This window comes from Akebia trifoliata, chromosome 10 (assembly GCF_017979445.1).
Source record: "Akebia trifoliata isolate Shusen 1 chromosome 10, ASM1797944v1, whole genome shotgun sequence".
NCBI classification, from domain to species: domain Eukaryota; kingdom Viridiplantae; phylum Streptophyta; class Magnoliopsida; order Ranunculales; family Lardizabalaceae; genus Akebia; species Akebia trifoliata.
Window position 1 is genome coordinate 414,307 of NC_141384.1, and position 17,455 is coordinate 431,761.

The 17,455-nt window shown below is 37.3% G+C and overlaps 2 protein-coding genes across 4 annotated transcripts; both read right to left on the bottom strand.

The window, feature by feature from the left end:
• Positions 1-1,620: 1,620 nt before the first annotated feature.
• Positions 1,621-7,438, bottom strand: GNL2 (GNOM-like 2). 2 transcript variants are annotated; one of them, XM_086455193.1, is made up of 3 exons: positions 7,364-7,438; positions 4,979-6,062; positions 1,621-4,886 (listed from the first exon to the last, which is right to left on the bottom strand). In XM_086455193.1, the coding sequence occupies exons 2-3, from the start codon at positions 6,055-6,057 to the stop codon at positions 1,784-1,786; spliced, it is 4,182 nt and encodes a 1,393-aa protein (XP_086311319.1). In that variant the 5' UTR covers positions 6,058-6,062; positions 7,364-7,438; the 3' UTR covers positions 1,621-1,783. The 2 variants fall into 2 exon arrangements, with proteins under 2 accessions (XP_086311319.1, XP_086311320.1); XM_086455194.1 differs by lacking the exon at positions 7,364-7,438 and adding an exon at positions 6,585-6,975.
• A 941-nt stretch (positions 7,439-8,379) lies between these two features.
• On the bottom strand, positions 8,380-15,200 carry LOC147392543 (protein tesmin/TSO1-like CXC 2). 2 transcript variants are annotated; one of them, XM_086456132.1, is made up of 13 exons: positions 14,982-15,200; positions 14,243-14,403; positions 13,582-14,116; positions 13,332-13,496; positions 11,782-12,382; positions 11,650-11,701; positions 11,498-11,572; positions 11,217-11,400; positions 11,033-11,131; positions 10,861-10,927; positions 9,703-9,871; positions 8,834-9,565; positions 8,380-8,731 (listed from the first exon to the last, which is right to left on the bottom strand). In XM_086456132.1, exons 1-12 carry the CDS (start codon positions 15,039-15,041, stop codon positions 8,857-8,859), a joined length of 2,877 nt encoding a protein of 958 aa, XP_086312258.1. In that variant the 5' UTR covers positions 15,042-15,200; the 3' UTR covers positions 8,380-8,731; positions 8,834-8,856. The 2 variants fall into 2 exon arrangements, with proteins under 2 accessions (XP_086312258.1, XP_086312257.1); XM_086456131.1 differs by having other exon boundaries at positions 8,381-8,731; positions 13,582-14,140; positions 14,982-15,199.
• Positions 15,201-17,455: the final 2,255 nt, after the last annotated feature.

The window sequence follows — 17,455 nt, forward strand, 5'->3', positions numbered from 1 at the left end:
AAATTGAACCTCCAACCATGTTATGGTATGATGGTTGTAGCATATGACACAATTGTTGAAGACACTGATTGGCTTACACTTCCTCCTCCACATTTTGAGTTTAGTAGCTGTAAGTAATTTTTCTTTATTGTTATATTTTATGGTCTGGTGTTTGAATTGAAGATTAACACCATGGCTTCCATTGTTCACTGATTTTTTATTAGTATAGAATTTATCAAGAAAAGACAATGTAGAAATCCAAAAGAGCACAAGAAAGAAACCAACTGCCAAGGCTAAACAAGGAAAGGAAACTGGTTTCCTATGTTATTAACCATAATATCCCATTTTATACAAGATCCGCATAGGCTAGTCCTTTCCAATCTTCATACAACACAGACTATTATTACAAAGGAGCCTTAAAACCCAGGATGATGTTACGAATATACTCTTTTTTCCCTTTTAAGACACTCTTCTATTCCCTTCTTTTGAAAGACCCGTAAGGCAAGAAACCTTTATAACAATATTCTGCAAAGCAGTGTTGGAGTAGCTGCAAATTTTCAAAACAAACCTTGCAACAGCCCAACAAAGCCAAGTTTGACTAAAAAGTAAGTACTTCTGAGTAATATCCATTGAAGGAATGCGTAGTTTGCAAGAGATTTGTAATCCTTGGAAGTGATTGATCAGATAACTAGGGTTACACAATGAGGCAGATTTTCAACCTGGAATTAAGTGGGTTGAAAAGAAAACTTCCATCTTTTGGAGGATTGCGATTAGCGAATCAACAGAGTTCTAGACAGATTTTGGGAGGTGGCCTGCTTTTCAATGGTCTGGATGGTTGCATCACCAATTTCGACATCTCTGATCAAGAAGAATGTGCACCATTATAGTAAACCAATATTTTATCATTTTTTTTTGTTGATAAATGTAATATATTGATGAAAAAAAAGAAGATCAACGTACAAGGAGGCCGCGGAAGCCTCTCAAGAGCAACAAAACAAAGAAAAGCTAAAATATTAATGATTACAAAAAGAGTTCCATCTAAAAATAAAGTCATCAAAAGTGATCCCTGCAAACTCTATGTTTTGTTTTGACTAAAGGTACAAAAGGCCCATGATCTCCAAGTACTCGTCGTGAGAGTTTCTCCTCTTACTATTGAACACCCTGTTATTCCTCTCGTTCTACACCCCCCAAGCAATAGCCGAAGGAAGATTAGCCCAAAGGAATCTTTTTCTGGAGTTGAAAGCATTACTGGCCCACTCTACCAACAACGAGGAGAACTTATGGGAAAAGACCCATTGAACACGAAACAGACCATGGAATTTTGACCAAATAATGTGCGCAAAGGAGCAATGAATTAGAATATGGTCAACAGATTCACCATCCTTCATACAAAGGGGACAACAATTGGGTGAGATCCAACCCCGAATAATTAAGTTATCCATCGTAAGAATCCTCCCAAGGGAGGCCAACCAAACAAAAAAAGAGACTTTAGAAGGGATATACTTCGACTAGATGGTGGACCCCAAGGGGGATCGCTCGGTAAAAGGGGTTAGTCATTTAAAGAAAGAAGACTTGACAGAGAATCTTAAGTCCTTGGCCATCTTCCATTCCCGTCTATCCTGTTTTTATCATTAATAAGTATAGTAAACCAATATTATCATGTAGTTTTAAAATTTTACAAAAATAGGATACAACAAAAACAAAGTGTTCATCCCTCCTATTCTGTTCTCATGTATTTACCACCTTTCTAACATTCTTCTTATGGTCCCTACTTTTTCTGATCCACCTTCCCTGGCTATGCCCTCTATAACTGTTCTTCGGGAAATAACTCCTCCTTGAGTGAAGGAGCTATCCATTGTATCTGAATGTAGGTAATGTCCCACAGATCGTTGTCCTCCTTGTGCACCAAAATCTCCTTATCCTTCATCTTTGTGATCATGTCCTTCAACAACACTGGCACCAATTCTAATAATATCGATTCACACTCATCTCCCAACTCACCCTTCATACATGTATCCATCCTTCTCAAAACCCCCAACCAGAATGTCCGGAACCCTTGATTTTGAGATAATGGCTTCAAGAACTGCAAGAACACCTCCTTCAATAGTTCCATTGCCAACTTTAACGTCCCTGCCATACTTCTCATCTCCTTCACCGAATTCTCTCTCCTTGAGTACTCAATCATCTTTTCATGTAGATCATCAACCATAGAGAAAATCACAAGGTTGAAACAATTAATACAGTTGGTCGCTGTGAAGCCTAGATCTTCTGCTAATCTGAAGCTTCGTTGAAGAGCTACCACTGCATGATTTCTTATCTCTTCTCTTCGTACTAGACTAGTCTTTCTTAGTGATTCTGCCAGCTTGATAAATAGGTTCATTGTGGAGTTTGACGAATTGAGTGCCTTCAAACTGTCATCAAATGATGAGCTACTTGTGTTGCTTATGTTGCTACCCGGATCAGAGTAATCATTTTGATACCATTGGATTAGCAATTTCACAGAGTCTGCCATTAAGTCTAGTATCATCCAACTCTTTTCTAATGGACTTATTTTGAGAGCAGCATACCCAAATGCACAGTCAATGCAATATGCATAATTTGTTCGTGACACATGTGTCCTGTCTGACATCAACATGATAAGAGCCTCGGTTCCTTGATCATAGGTTTCAGGGTGTCGACCTGCAACTGATAACAAGTGGAGTACTGATTTCCAACCAAGCTGGGTCTGGATGTTTGCGGGGTACTCGGTGAGAATCTTGCTCACCGATTGGGTTATGTTGTTGCAACAAGTGTCGAGAATCTCCTTTTCAAGTTTCCACATTAGGTTTATTGACTTGAAGATGAGATCCTCCGAGATTTTCTCTGATCTATATGAACCAAGGAGTTTGAGACAAACCTTGAAGAGGCCCATGATTGCCTTTTCTGCAAATGGGCAAGGTGAGAAGAGAGGGAACTGAGCGACCACAAGTAGGTAGTCATGGAAACAAGGCCAAAATGTTGGGAATCTGTGAAGGTTGGCCAAAGTAATGGTGATGATTAAATCCCAACAGAAGCCAACTGTTTCTTCTTCTTCAACTGATGTGCTGAACTTTTGGCCTTTCCCGGCAGCCGCGAATATCAGGGACCGCCCGAGGTTGTATATCGAATCATCAAGCAAGTTCGAGCTACTGCTGAAGAGATTCCCAATTCGGCATTGTTGGATGATCTTCAGATTCTGTTCCAATTCACTCCCAGCGTGGGTCAATGAGTCTTCGGTGTCCAATGATAGGAAATGTGAGAACCTTCCGATCAATCCAGACATCTGACGGCTACTACCAAATCCTGTGTCAGTTGATGGGAAGATAACACCCGATTCAGATCTGGAGTGCATTAGAATGTCGGATGATGAGGTGGAAGCCGTATCAGGTTCAACGACGGATTGGGGAAGAAGCTTAAGCCTCTTGAGTTTAAGTAAGCAATCCACAATGTTCCTCCACCCCCCTCGAATTGAGTCTCCAAACTTGTTTGCAACAGTGAAGACTGCGAGAGTCGCCATTCTGGATTTCAGGTCATTACTAAAGGCATAAAGGGTCTCTTCTGCCGTAGCGTAAGGATTTAAAAGCAAAGTAAACTTGCAGAAAGAGGCAAGGAGCGCGTCAAGTGTTTCCTCTAGTCCGAACCTAGAGATCCTAGCAACTGAGAACAACCCTTCGATACACTCGTGGAGAATTTCATCTTCATCGGCATGCTCGAATGTTGCAGAGAGAGCTGCAATGGCAGGCCCTGAGATGGAAGCAAACATATCTCTCCCTAGACTCTGATTGAAGTTGCAGATGATGAAAGGTTCCACGACTTTGGATCGATTAATCAAATCAACCCATTTGTTCGTGTTCATCTCAACGAAAGAACTTGACATGCCAAAAAGTGTTATTGCATTGTTTGAGATTGATTGAAAGAGCTCAGAGAGGTATTCTCTAGGAAGATCCTTCCCCCCATTGATGGCTCTGTTGTTCCTAATGAACTCCTCTTCTGTCATCTTCTTTTTCACTTGTGGATTATGTTGGTCGGTGTTGAGCATAATGACGGAATAGCATAGAATGAATACTGCATCCTTGGTTACAAAAATTTCTGAGGATTGTTGATCGTAGAATCTCTCTGAGAATGCTTCGAGGATCCTGTGAATCTTCTGAGATTCTCCAGGCAATCGAAATGCTTCAAGGAAAGTTCGGAGGGCGGTATCAAGTATAATTCCAGAGAAGTCAAATGTGTCCGTGAATTCTTTCAAGACTTGGATGTTGAACTCGTCGGGATCACCAAGGAAGTCCCCGATCTTGTTCTTGTCTAAGCCAGGAGTGAACCGATAAAAGCAAGCCAAGGCCTTTGGATCTGGAGTCTCTGGTACCAAATGAGCGACCTTTAGATAATCCAAACCCTTCTTCTCGTCTCTATTAAAATGGTCGGCGGCAACCATTATCTTCCTCTTCTGTGTTTTTCTTACTCTGAGGAACTCAACCCAAGACCCCATGTCCATATTGTTTTTATCTTCCACAGTCCAAAAAGGCTTGTATTCGTTAACGACGACTGGATAAGACCCACTAGACCTTCTATCTTCATCCTCATCCATGTTGTCTGCGATGCTGTGAATAATGATGAGAAGGGCTTCAAAGGCTTGGATCTGCATACTCGACAATGGGTTGTTTGCTCCTGGAAAAGCTCTCTTGCAAAGCAACTTCCCAATTTCTTCGAACACATTTCGACTGACAGAATCACAGTCATAGTTGACGTACATCTCAATTATGAATGTGGGTTGTCTACAGAAACTTATAATTCCTTCAAGTGCAACTTCTTGCAATTGAGACAGGTTTCCTCCGCTGGCGACTCTCAACAATACATACGTGAAGAAAGCTTCGAGTTGTAGTCTGATTGACCTGCAAACATATTATGGATATAATTCTGAAGTCATCTTCCTTAGATCCTAATTGATGATGTTCGTTTCATTTTTATTTTACTTTTATCTTACCCGCGAAGAAAGTGATAGATGTTGAGAACAGTGCTGCAAATCATGGAAAAAAGAAGCGGGCTTGAACACGTTCCATAGTAGATTAAATGGTAAAAGAGGTCATCTTGGATCGTTCTCAGAAGCTTGGGGTACTTTCCGATTCCTTCTCCACCCAACTCTATTGCAGAATTAATCAAGATTAGAGCAAAGAGTTGAACATCTTCATCAGAATTTGTTGCAGTGGAGCCTTCCATATCCACAACTTCAACCACATTCAACAAAGAACACAAGAAATGAAAGATATCAACTGCGCAACGAGCCCCATATCCAGAATTCCGGATGTTTTGTGTCTCAGCATCTTCTGCATCAGATTCAGAATTCTCACCACTTCGATCCTCGATATCTGGCAATCGAGCAAAGATTGTTTGAATGAGCTCATGCATTGTGTGCCTCGCATTGCATTGTAGCAAATCTCCTTTGCTCGCCGATTGCTGAACTACTTGGAAACATGAGTTGACGAGGGTGCATACCGCATGGTCGGTTAATAGAATTGAAGTGTGGTTTCTCATGATCCCACTCAATAACTGCAAAATCCTCATCAAGACAGCATCTTCGGCATTGGGGTCTGTTTTCTCTAGACGACAATTTGTGATCCCAGTGACAACCGAGTTGATGGCATCTCTGGCACCGGGGGTCTTCTCATTGAAGATCTCAAGTTTGAGGATCTTGAGAATGGCAGAGAGGCAAACACCAGTTGCAGAGGCAGGGATATCGTCGCTTTGTATGACATCAAGGAATGGTGCAAGATATATAGACGGGTCGATCGTGTGCCATTCCTGTTGTGGTTTGAAGATCAATGCCCTCAACGATTTCAAAGAATTTATTAATGAAGAATCATAGTTATCTTCAGGGGTGAATTGGGGATTTGGATCAGAAACGCGTCTGATCACAGCTAGAACAGCTCCGACTTCGGTGTTCAACATGCAAGAGATGCTGAGCTCTCTGTTTTTTAGTTTGGTGGTTTTTTTATTTTTCTGTTGGGATGATGCACCATCTCCATCATCTTCTTTGTCACGGTTTTGATCTATTGCTTTCGCCATTAATCCTGCATTTTGAGTTTTATTAAACAAGAGAATATGAATGATGTTTATAAATATTAATTTAAAAAATAAAAATAAAAACTTTAATTTTCAAGCTCTTTAGCTTCTAAGATAAATTATTGTTAATATATAGAAAGTCATTTACAATCCAGCATTTTCAACCATGGTGTAACCCCTCGAGAAAACCCATAAATTTTTTATCCAAAATTCCATCATCTTCCATCTTCAACCTTTAAATCTAAAGAACAAAAGCTCTTCCACATTTATGGTAAAATATTTTTAATTTAGCAAATCTCATTTTCATTTAGAAAACCTTTGAATTTTTCTATGCAAAGTGCTATCTTTCTATTTCTTCAAAAATCTTATCTTGTTCTTGAGGATTAAACGTCAGAGGAAATTAAGTCGTCTTCATCAATCTACTAAAGTAGACAATTCAAAAACATATGGATATCTAAAATATTCACCAAATCATAGACAAATAAATCTAAATCACCCCCACCCCCCCCAAAAAAAAAAAAAAAGTTTACCTTGATGATAATGGAAGGAACTCTTTCCTTGTTCTACGATGAAGGACGTAAATGCAACATCAGTGAAAACATATTTAAATAAATCCAATCCATGTTTTGTGTTCTTTAATTACTTCTTTTTCTGAGTATAAGGAGACTCAATAAATTTGGAAATTTAGGAGAGCCAAGGAAAAATACCCGTATCGACTCGTAGAGGATTTGAATTTAACGCAATACAAATTTGATGTATGACAAAACACATATAAACTTGATGTTATGGAATACTTTTCTTTCTTGACCCTAATCGATCATCTTTTGGTGGACCATTGCACTTTGAATTTTTGATTTCTGATCATTGGAGTTCATAATTTTTTTTAATGTTAATTTCTAATGATATATTTCATAACCTTTAAATTTTTTTTTATTTATTTTTTTTTATTTTATAGATCTTAGTTCGATTTATTTATTTATTTATATTATTAAACAACAAGTTTGTGTCACAAAAGAGGTGTCAGCCTGAAATTAGTTGTTGACAAACAAAATTCAGTTTTTAGTGGAAAGAAAACTTCCTTCTCTCCACGTTAAACAGAATAACCGACAACTTGGTTATAAATAGAAGGGAAAATTATCAAAAAACAAATCTGAATAAAAAATTATTAATAAAAAAAATTATAATTTTTAAATAATTGTCAAAAAGAACTTAAATCAGCACTTGAATCAAAATTTAGTTTTTTAAAAAAACAAAAAATTAGGCACTTTAAATGTCGACACAAAAAAAAATTCAGATAAAACAAAGTTACCCTGACGATTCTTTCCTTGTCCTGCGATGAAGGACACGTAAATGAGAGATCAGTGAAAAATTATTTAAATATATCCAATCCATGTTTTATGTTATTTAATTACTTCTTTTACTAAGTATAAGGAGAGCCAATAAATTTGTGAATTTAGGAGAGCCAAGGAAAAATACCTGTATTTGACTCATAGAGGATTTGAGTTTAAAGCAATACAAATTTGATGTACGACAAACCACACATAAACTTGATGTTGTGGAATACTTTTCTTTCTTGACTCTAATTGTTCATCTTTTGGTGGACCATTGCACTTTGACTTTTTTTTATTTCTGATCATTAGAGTTCATAATTTATTTTTTATGTTAATTTTTAATGATATATTTCGTAACTTTTAATTTTTAATTTTTTTTTTATAGATCTTAGTTACAACTTGCAAGAGATGATTCCATATCATAGAACATCGATTTGTTTATTTATTTTTATTATTAACCAACAAATTTGTGTCACTAAATATGTGTCAGCCAGAAATTTGTTGTGGACAAACAAAATTCAGTTTTCAGTGGAAAGAAAACTTACACGTTTAGCATGTTCTCTTCCCGTTAAACAAAAAGAGTCACGCTGGGGTGATATAAAGGGAGACACAGGGTGACACAATGACGTGGTATTGCACATTAGTAGATGCTTTTCTGCGAGATATGAGTAAAAAGCATCTATGGTTATGTGCGAGCCACCACATCATGTGTGTCACCTTTGAGTCATTCCAGCATTTTCCAACAGAATTACCAGCAACTTGGTTATAAATGGAAGGCAAAATTATCACCCAAAAAAAGAATCTAAATTAAAAATTATTAATAAAAAAAGTATCAATTTTTTGATAATTGTCAAAATGAACTTAAATTGGCACTTGAAGTATCGAAAATTTAATTTAATTTAAATTAAAGTGCTGAATTTTTATTTTTTTTTCAAATTTTGGTAATTTTCGATATAAAAAAAAAAAAAAGGAGAAATGCTAAATGAAAATTGTTTTTGCTGCATGCTCTATTATGTGTTGGCTCACAGCCCAACAAACATTTGACATGTGGCACAATGACATCAACAATAGAGAGAGCTTCTCTTTTACCTACCGGAAGAAAGAGAAAGTCTAGATGATGATGCATTTGCAATAATAATACTCTTTATGTTTTATCTGCCATCTTTGAACATCTGAACAAATCTCTACCTAGGATCTCTAGTAGTACCCATAATAGTGCATATAACATACATATAGGATTTCCTACGGTGTTGGTACTGAAACATCCCAGTTCTTCTAAACTGTAGGGTCTTTATTGCAAGTAAGGATCTGCCTTGTCCAATCATCACATGCCACCACAACCGAATCTACAGAAGCAAGAATCAAATAAACAACCACTGTTAACTATGACAGCAAATAAAGGAAGATAATATCTGAAAGTCAAATTACAAAACATGGTTACAACTTACCTCAACAAGTCCACAAGCATCACTCACTTGTCACCACTACCACTACCTTTTGGATCACTGTGAGGGGTGAGAGGAGGAAATGAAGAAATTGACTTCAATACAAATTTACGACCACTTCTCAAACCTGGGGAAGAGTTTGACCTTAGCTCGTGCAAGTAACTGTGTGGAGGAGAAACCCGTTTCTGATTTGGAGAGCTTACTTTAACAGCCTTGATGGGGGTGCAAGTGTCTTTCAGTATCTCAGGTGTGTCATCCTCCAAAATTTCATATCCTGCATTAGAACTGGGATCCTGAGGCAACTTGTTCCCACCTAACCTGGGCAGTGGAGTTATGGGTGAACTACGCCAACGAAGGGACTCAACCAATGAAAACTGCTCACTTCCATGATGCAATTGGACTTGCGAAACCTTTGTAGAGTCTTTGGTATTGGATGAAGATGAAGAGGGTGTAACTCTAGAGGGAGGACACGGTAGTGGAGTGAGATCACATATATCAGCAAGTCCATCCCGCCCTGGCAAGAATTGATCTCCAGTTTGTGCCACACTGCATTCCAAGTCCAGATCATAAGAAACTATTTCCTTATTTCCTTCACCCATTTTTGTTTCCCTGTCATTGCTATCTGAGTTTCTCAGAGATATTGGGCGCTTCCCATATGATGATAAAATATTAGTGTTGGATTCTAGTGATGGAAGATATCTACTAGCAGGAAGCTGGGATTTCAGAACCTCAACTCTGTTGATGGATAATGAAACAAATTAACAAATGGATAAATAAGCAGATCTGGAATAACAATTGTATAATACAGCATAGAATTTAAGATTCGGTCTATGAAGAATGGAAGCGTGATGCTACTATCCTATGAACTGTACCTTGAGCATTGGACTACTGGTATAGGGGGTGAGAGATTGCGTGCATGGCACTGCTCTGGGTGTGAAAAGTTGCTCCTGGTATCCACCATATCCAGATTCCCATCAGACTGGTTTTCCCAACTTTCTTCATCATCCCATCTATGTACCATTTCTGTGGTTCCATAATGTTCTGCAGAGAATCAAATTTCAATGTAAAATAAGTAAGCCAGTTCGAAGCAAAACAGCAACATGCCACAAAACTGTAGATTGAATCACAGAAACTGCTGCTGTGGAAATGCCCCTTTGCATCCATGGTTAATAAATTGATCATAATCACTGACCACTAAACTTGTGCGATTGCAGCATCCCAACAAGTCTTTAAAAACTCCAACTACTTGGCACATGCAACAATAAACAGCAATAAATGCAAAACAAATGGTAGCTATATAAATATATTATTTTTTCTGAGTGTTGGATAACTACAGAGATGGAAAAGAGGACACGATGTGATCATGTGAATAAAGTTGCTTGTTCACACTTTTCAATATGGTGGTCATGGATAAGAATGTTTTATGATGTGAGAATTTAGGACACAGAATGTTTTGGGATGTATCAGAGTTTCGATAGAGACAATCTCGGGTTTTCTTCTGCTTAAGACATTGCATCGAGATGAGATTTTAAACGCTTCTCGTAACATTAAGACAGTTTATTTGCACCATGTGCATAGGTAGGGTATGTGTTGCAAACAAAGACAAACTGAGGTTGTTTTCCAATGATATACCCAAAGTTGACAAAACCTAAGGGAGACTCAGACATAGCCTCAAAGGATACAAATCAGAAGAAACCCCTATTCCCCTTCAGGAAGTCCTATTTATCATTTCTGAAAGGTTTGTACGTGAAACTTGCATGAAGGAGTAGCATAAATTGGGATTGAAGCACTATTAATCCAACTAATACCATAGAAACCAAAGAACTGGTTCCTACAAGGTTATTCACCAAGATGATTACAACATGTAATTTTCAGCAGATGGGTTTTCATGGCAGGAACAACTGATGGAATGAGGCTCCAGAAGAATATAAAAAGCTATTAAAACCAAGTTAACCAAATATAAGCATCATACATTTCCCCTCTTTTTCTGAGAGAGAGGAGCACATGGTCACTGTGAACAAAATTCTTACCTTCTTTGATGCCAAATATATTTTTACATCCCTCGCATCGGCATCCATCAGAGCATCCAACGCCAGACTATAAGACAGGAAAAGTAATAAGTATGCCCAATCAGAATAAGTTGGGCAGCAGAAATAGTTATATACATGATAGAATAGAGCAGAAAATAACGAAAATCTAGACCTGATAGCATTCACAATATTTTTTAAGACACATGGACTTCTTGCAATTGCATCCTCTTTTGTGCCTCGCCGAGGAAGGTGTCATCCGGCCACCATCTTCCTGCAAAATGTGATTTTGATGTAGAAGGTTTTATTTCACAAGGGAAAATGAAACATTTAAATTGAGCTTGAGAGGGAATCCCTACCCCACTATTTGCTGAAGATTCTGTAACACGGGATACAATCTTAGGAGCAAATGCAAGTGGGTTGCGTGATTCAATTTGTTGCCGAGTCCCAAGAACTGTATCTTCATATTCAGGTTTGTTGAAGCAGTCTTGGCATGCACAAGGTTCGGCACAATACATTCCAGCAGCAAAGCACTCACAGTAACTGCGAACAAGAATGAGTAAAACAGCAAATTTGATTTGTAATAAAAAGAATGTACAAGTTTAAGATGAATCCTTAGCACAACTCAAGTATCACTTACAGTTTCAAACACTTTGACCTCTTACAATTGCAACGTTTGCAACCCTCATTCTCCATAGTGTATGATGTTCTCTTCCTGTAAACCTCAAATCCTAAATCTTAGGTCCCAGTGAAATAATTGGTGTCATATTATTAGGGGAAAAACTCACTTGCCTCTTCTTTTTTGGGCTCAGTTGGTTGAACTCCTCAAATGTGTCGGCATTTTCTGAAGCAAAATTTCTCTTATCAGTTGAACGCATGTGAATAAGTTTTTTAACTGCAGAATGTTGGACATAGGTGTCATACCGTAGGGTGAATGAGAAGTGGCAGAACTTTCTGGCACTATGGCGAGACTTTCTTGTTGATCATCATTATGGTTAGCCGAAATATTTCTAGCCAAACTTGAGTTACTCTTTGACTCTTCAGGGAAACAATGCTTAGTTACAGAGGGTGACTTCTCCCTTTGTAAATTGGAATTATCCTTTTCAGTTGATTCCATGCTTGGAGCTTCAATGCAGCCCATTGCAGTAGCATTGACAATGCTATTCAAGTGCAAACCGATACCAGACGGCATGGGAGCTGCTATGAGAGAGTTTCCAATATTTCGAACAGATCTTTCAGCCTTATCAAAACAGACTTTTGGTGTTTTGATAGGGCCGAGAGTCAACCTTGAAATTCTGTTATGGGAAATGTTGACTGGTTCATTGCTCCTATAAGTTGCACTTGATTCCAGATGAGATGAATCCAAGCTATCCAAGTCTGTAGGATTTGCAGGCAATTTTGAATTGGGAAAGATGTTTTTTGGGTTCCGAACACTGCTGCTGTTACCAATAGTGTTTCTGTGAGCCTCAGCAGCCTCGAATTGAAGACAACGTCTACGAGTCCCACGGTGATGTTGACTGGCCTCCTACATTGACATTAGCAATTCCTCACAGCAAGCAATTTAAAAGCAAAATACTAACAGAAAAAACCCCAAGACCTGACAGTATTTCTTTCAACCACACACACATATATGTAAATAAAAACACCATCTCTAAAAAAAATTCACTTTGCCCCCAGTAGCAGTTTGATCAGGTTGATATTTACTGTTTGCCTTTTTTTTTTTCCTTTTTTAATAAATGAGATTATTGAAGAAAGAGGAAGGAGAGGAGACCTGAGTCGCACAAACTAAGAGCACAAAAGCAGCCCCTCACAACTACACATTGCTTCCCAAGGACATAGAAGATCTTCAAAGAAAACCCCCTTGAACTCTTTGAATACTTCAATATTAACATTCTCACTATAGCATCACAGTAAATTAAAGTAATGAGATGCTATGAATGAAGTGGACATGGTGGAACAAGATTGGGAAAGAAACCAATATATCTTAATACTAAAACTACAGAGGCCTAGGAGGGATCTTATGGTCTGTGGGAGTATTTAAGAGCCTACAGCGTGCTAACTTGATTGTTTAGAGTGATAATCTTTAGAGCTGCTGACAGTTCATTTAGGATTTGAAGTGCATGATAAAGGAGCAGAAGAGGAAGAAATGAGAAGATATGGAATCCAATTCGAACAGTTCAACATATTTGTACTCACAGTCTCATGTATAGCAAGGTCAAACTGGGTATCAGCTGGAGACAAATCCCCATAAAAGATAAAACAATATCCTTTAGTAAGGAAACAAATGGATAGAACTAAAATTGATAGCCTTTTAAGTCACAAGAAGGTTAAAACTCTTAAGTAATATCGAGGTAACTGTAATATTTTCCTGTGCAAGCTTATATTAAGTTACAGCAACACAAGATATACATTTCCATCTTTCCTAGTACATGAAACTTAACCATAACGGCTACAATAGGTATCTTATTCCATACCACTAAATCAAACGACATGTTCTCAACCGGTTCATTGGATATTGCTCCTGAGTTTTTATCAGGATCTACATAAGCTGGAGCAATCTGCAAAGATTCAGGCAGCAATTGAAGATTACAATCATATTCAACCAGCTGCCCACCATCTGCATGCTGTAGCTTAACATCCTGCAATCCATGGTGAGAAAGACTTTCAGAAGAAGTACAATTTTCTCATCAAAATCCACAATAGAGGAAATTTTTTTTTAGCAACCTGAACTGCTAGATGTTGGCAATCTTGTGCCCCAGAAGCAGATTCCAGAGACAGATTATAGAAAACAAGATCATTGACTTTATCAGACATTCCCTCTGGGCACACATGTGACTTCCCTAACAAATCATCTTCAGATTGCTCTAAAGTGGTCAGCGGTGCAGCCATTTCAGTCTCCATGTGTTTTGTTCTCTCATCATCACCGCAATCATCTTTTGTTCTCTCATCATCACTGCAATCATCAAGCTTCAAAATGGGTTCTTTTTCTCTCGTACAGTCACTTTGTAACTCTTGTGGCTCATCATTAGTGCCTGAACCAGGAGAATTTGCGGATTCCACGTCTATGGGATCAACCAAGTATTCATCAACAAACCATGAAGGACTACAGGATTGGACTTGCACAGTCCTCTTACTATCAAATTCCTTCTGAGTACATGGAACCAACCCAATCATTGATTGGGTGACAGGTTGTCCAGAAACATTTGAACATTCTGTGAATATCTTTCCCTCGTCATCATGTTCAAGAGAGAGCTTCCCACTGGATGAGAGAGGATATTGTGACCTGAAAAGGTATTAGAAATGTTGGCATAATAAAGACCAAACCGTAATTCACATTCTCCAGTCTGAAACCACGAAATACACGAAAAATTGGGATGCATGATACCTTTTCAGAAAACTTGTTTCTGGTTGTGGATTAATGTGTGGTGATGTAAACACAGACGGTGGAGGAGGAAAATTAAGTTCTGAAAAAGCCCGAGCCACATGTGCAACCTTGACTGGCTTTATAGGAGACAGGTTGCTAAGGTAATTGAAAAAAGGGGAATCCTACAATCAAAATAACAATGATTTTAAAATTTAGAAAAAAAAAACCAAAACCAAAACATGAACAATATATCGTCCGAATCCACTTAAAATCCTCCTCCCAAAATGAACAATATATCCTAAACGTAAATGTAGAAACCCTAGACTCTAAACCTTAATAAAACTACCAAATTAAACTCAAAATACTGCAATACCAACAATCGATCAAATCTCAAATCCATCTAACAACGCAATCAGCAACACTAAACAGCAATATATACTGAAAACTACAATCATACATGAAAAAAAAAAAAACAGAAATGCGGGAGATTGGAGGCCGATCCGACCAACATGCACATAGAACATGAAAGAATTAACACGATCAGGAACACTAAACAGCAATAAAATGCGAAAACTACAATCGAACAGGAAAAAAAAAATTCAGCAATGCAAGAGATTCAAGGCCGATCCAACTAACATGCACACAGAACATGAATAATTAACAGATTAAACAAAATTACAGAGAAACAGACAAACGATTTATACCAGACGAACAGATTGGCGTACAGAAACTATAAGGAAATTAAAAAGGGGAATTTTACTTGAACAGCAGGAGATGCCGAAGTAGAGGTGACGATCTTATTGCTCTCAGGAGAATCCATGTTTCGAAAACCTAACCCTAAAACGCTTTCTCCGCATTTTATCCTTCTCGACGACTGAAACTGACTGAAGATCTAAGAAAATGAGAGTTTTTTTTAGTTTGTTTGTTTATCTTCTTTTTTCAGGAGAAATAAAAGGAAGAGAGCGTGTGTCAGTGTGCGAGAGTTATGTGAGGAGGACCAACACTTGAATCCGAGCGGGAAATTCTTGTACTATTTGATACGGATACAATGAAAATACCAATTATATACGACACGTGCGTTTTTTGTGAGTTCTATTGATGTACTCCTGGAAGTTGGATAGCAAACCAGCTTCATGTATTCTTTCTGCACCAAGTGTTACTCTCTTAGGGTGCTGTGCGTTTTTTGTGAGTTCTATATGAAGGAAATTTGACAATCCCCCTCCCCTTTTTTTTTAAATCATTTAGACATGTCTCTCAACATTTTGATTGATGTTAAAAAGAGCCATGATAATATGACACCCCCTACGCCCCATCACAAAACCGTAGATCATTTGCCTTGGATACATAAGAAAAAGATTTGTGGTTATATGTATCCCAAGGCAAATGATCTACGATTCTGTGATGGGAGGCGTAAGGGGTGTCTGTCAGAGCAGGGCATTAGAAAATCATTACACTATTAAATATTAAAGATAGTTCATGTATTTTCAAATAGAAATATGCCTCCTTTGACCTATGCCTTCCCTAAGAGACCAAAATGTAAAAATGTGTGATTGTTTTCATTCTATACTCATCATTTACTTTTAGGTTTGAATTAACAATCCAACTCAATCCAATTAAGTTAGGCTTGGATTTAGGCTTGAATTGGATTGAATGCTTTGAACTTTGACTACGTTTGGATCAACTCCCAACCAAGGGTAGAGTTAGGATTTTCTTGTAATGGAGGCAAATTATGGTTAATTGTATAGTTGAAGAACTTGAAGATGAATGGCTTTAGGGAGAAATTCAAAGGTTTTTAGTTAGAAATTGAAGCAATGATATTTAGGTCATTTTCAATTAATTTATGAGAAGGTCGGGTCAAGAGACAATGTCATCAACAAAAAAATGGGCGGGCGGCGGGAGGGAGGGGGGTTGAGGGTGTGGGGACAAATGGAGCATGTAATTAATTGAAAATATAGGCATATCACAAAGTTCTGTGAGGGCAATAGCCCCCACTAACTCCTTATTAGCTCTATCGTTGCTCCCAATTGAATCCCATTCAAGTTTGGTCCCCTACTTCTTGGATTCAATTTTCCTAACGATGATGACGAGTGCTTATCATCATAGACCAACTTGTCAAACTCCATGATGCATCATACCAAATGGTGGGTCTCATTAACTACAATTGCCATGTGCAGGATGGTTGCTAGTCATTTGGTCTATTGACTTCCACGTTCTCCAATGGAGGGAAACTTAACGTATCATTGAAACCATAGATTTGATGTATTTTTCAACTACGAAATGTTTGATACCCCACTTTGTAAGGTCTTTTAGAATGTTTTATTGATCGCATTATTAATCCTATAAAGGATCTTTCGATGGACTTGTGCGCAGTCTTTAATTACTTGCAACAACAATAACAATAATTTTATCTCAGAGATTTGAGATCTGCTAAATTAATCATGATCCAACATTTTATTTTATCCAAAAGCCAAGTCTTTTGTTATTGATAATGAGTTCATATCTATTTTAATTGTCCCCGTTAGGGATGTCAATGGGTACTTATTCAATTGAACCGAAATCGAATTCGAATACCTTGATTTCGGATCTATTTTTATTAGAATTGAGAGTCTAAAATGAAACCTAACCAATAGGAGTTGAAACCGTTAGGTTCCATCCAATGGGTACCTGGAACCAATTTATTTTGTCATTTCTTTTCATATTATAGATGATTTAAGATATTTTTATTTAAAAAATAAATGCATGTTATATAAAATTCTTCAATTTTTCATATAAATTATCAATTGAAACTTGAAATGAATTACTCTTCTAAAAAATTATTACTTTTAAAAAAGATAGATATTTTTTTTTGAAAAAAAATAATTAATTTGTATCTTAAGTACTTAAGTATAACAAATTATAACTAAGTTAACAATTTTGTTGATAATATGTTAATTTTTGAATATAATTTTTTTTTTTTTTAAATAATGATTTAAATTTTTTTCTCATTCGATTCTAGAGAATTGGAATCGATGAGTACCCGTAATTTTGGCTTTTTCAATTCTGATTCCATTTATTTTGAAATCGGAACCGAACTAATATAATGGTTATATAATTCTAAGTTCCTTAGGAACCGACTCATTGACACCCCTAGTCTCCATTCCTATTTTGTAGATATTCATTTTATTCTTCTAAGAAATTAAGCTTGGATGATTTTTTAGACTTTTAGTCACTTTGATTTGATAAACTTAATTTTTT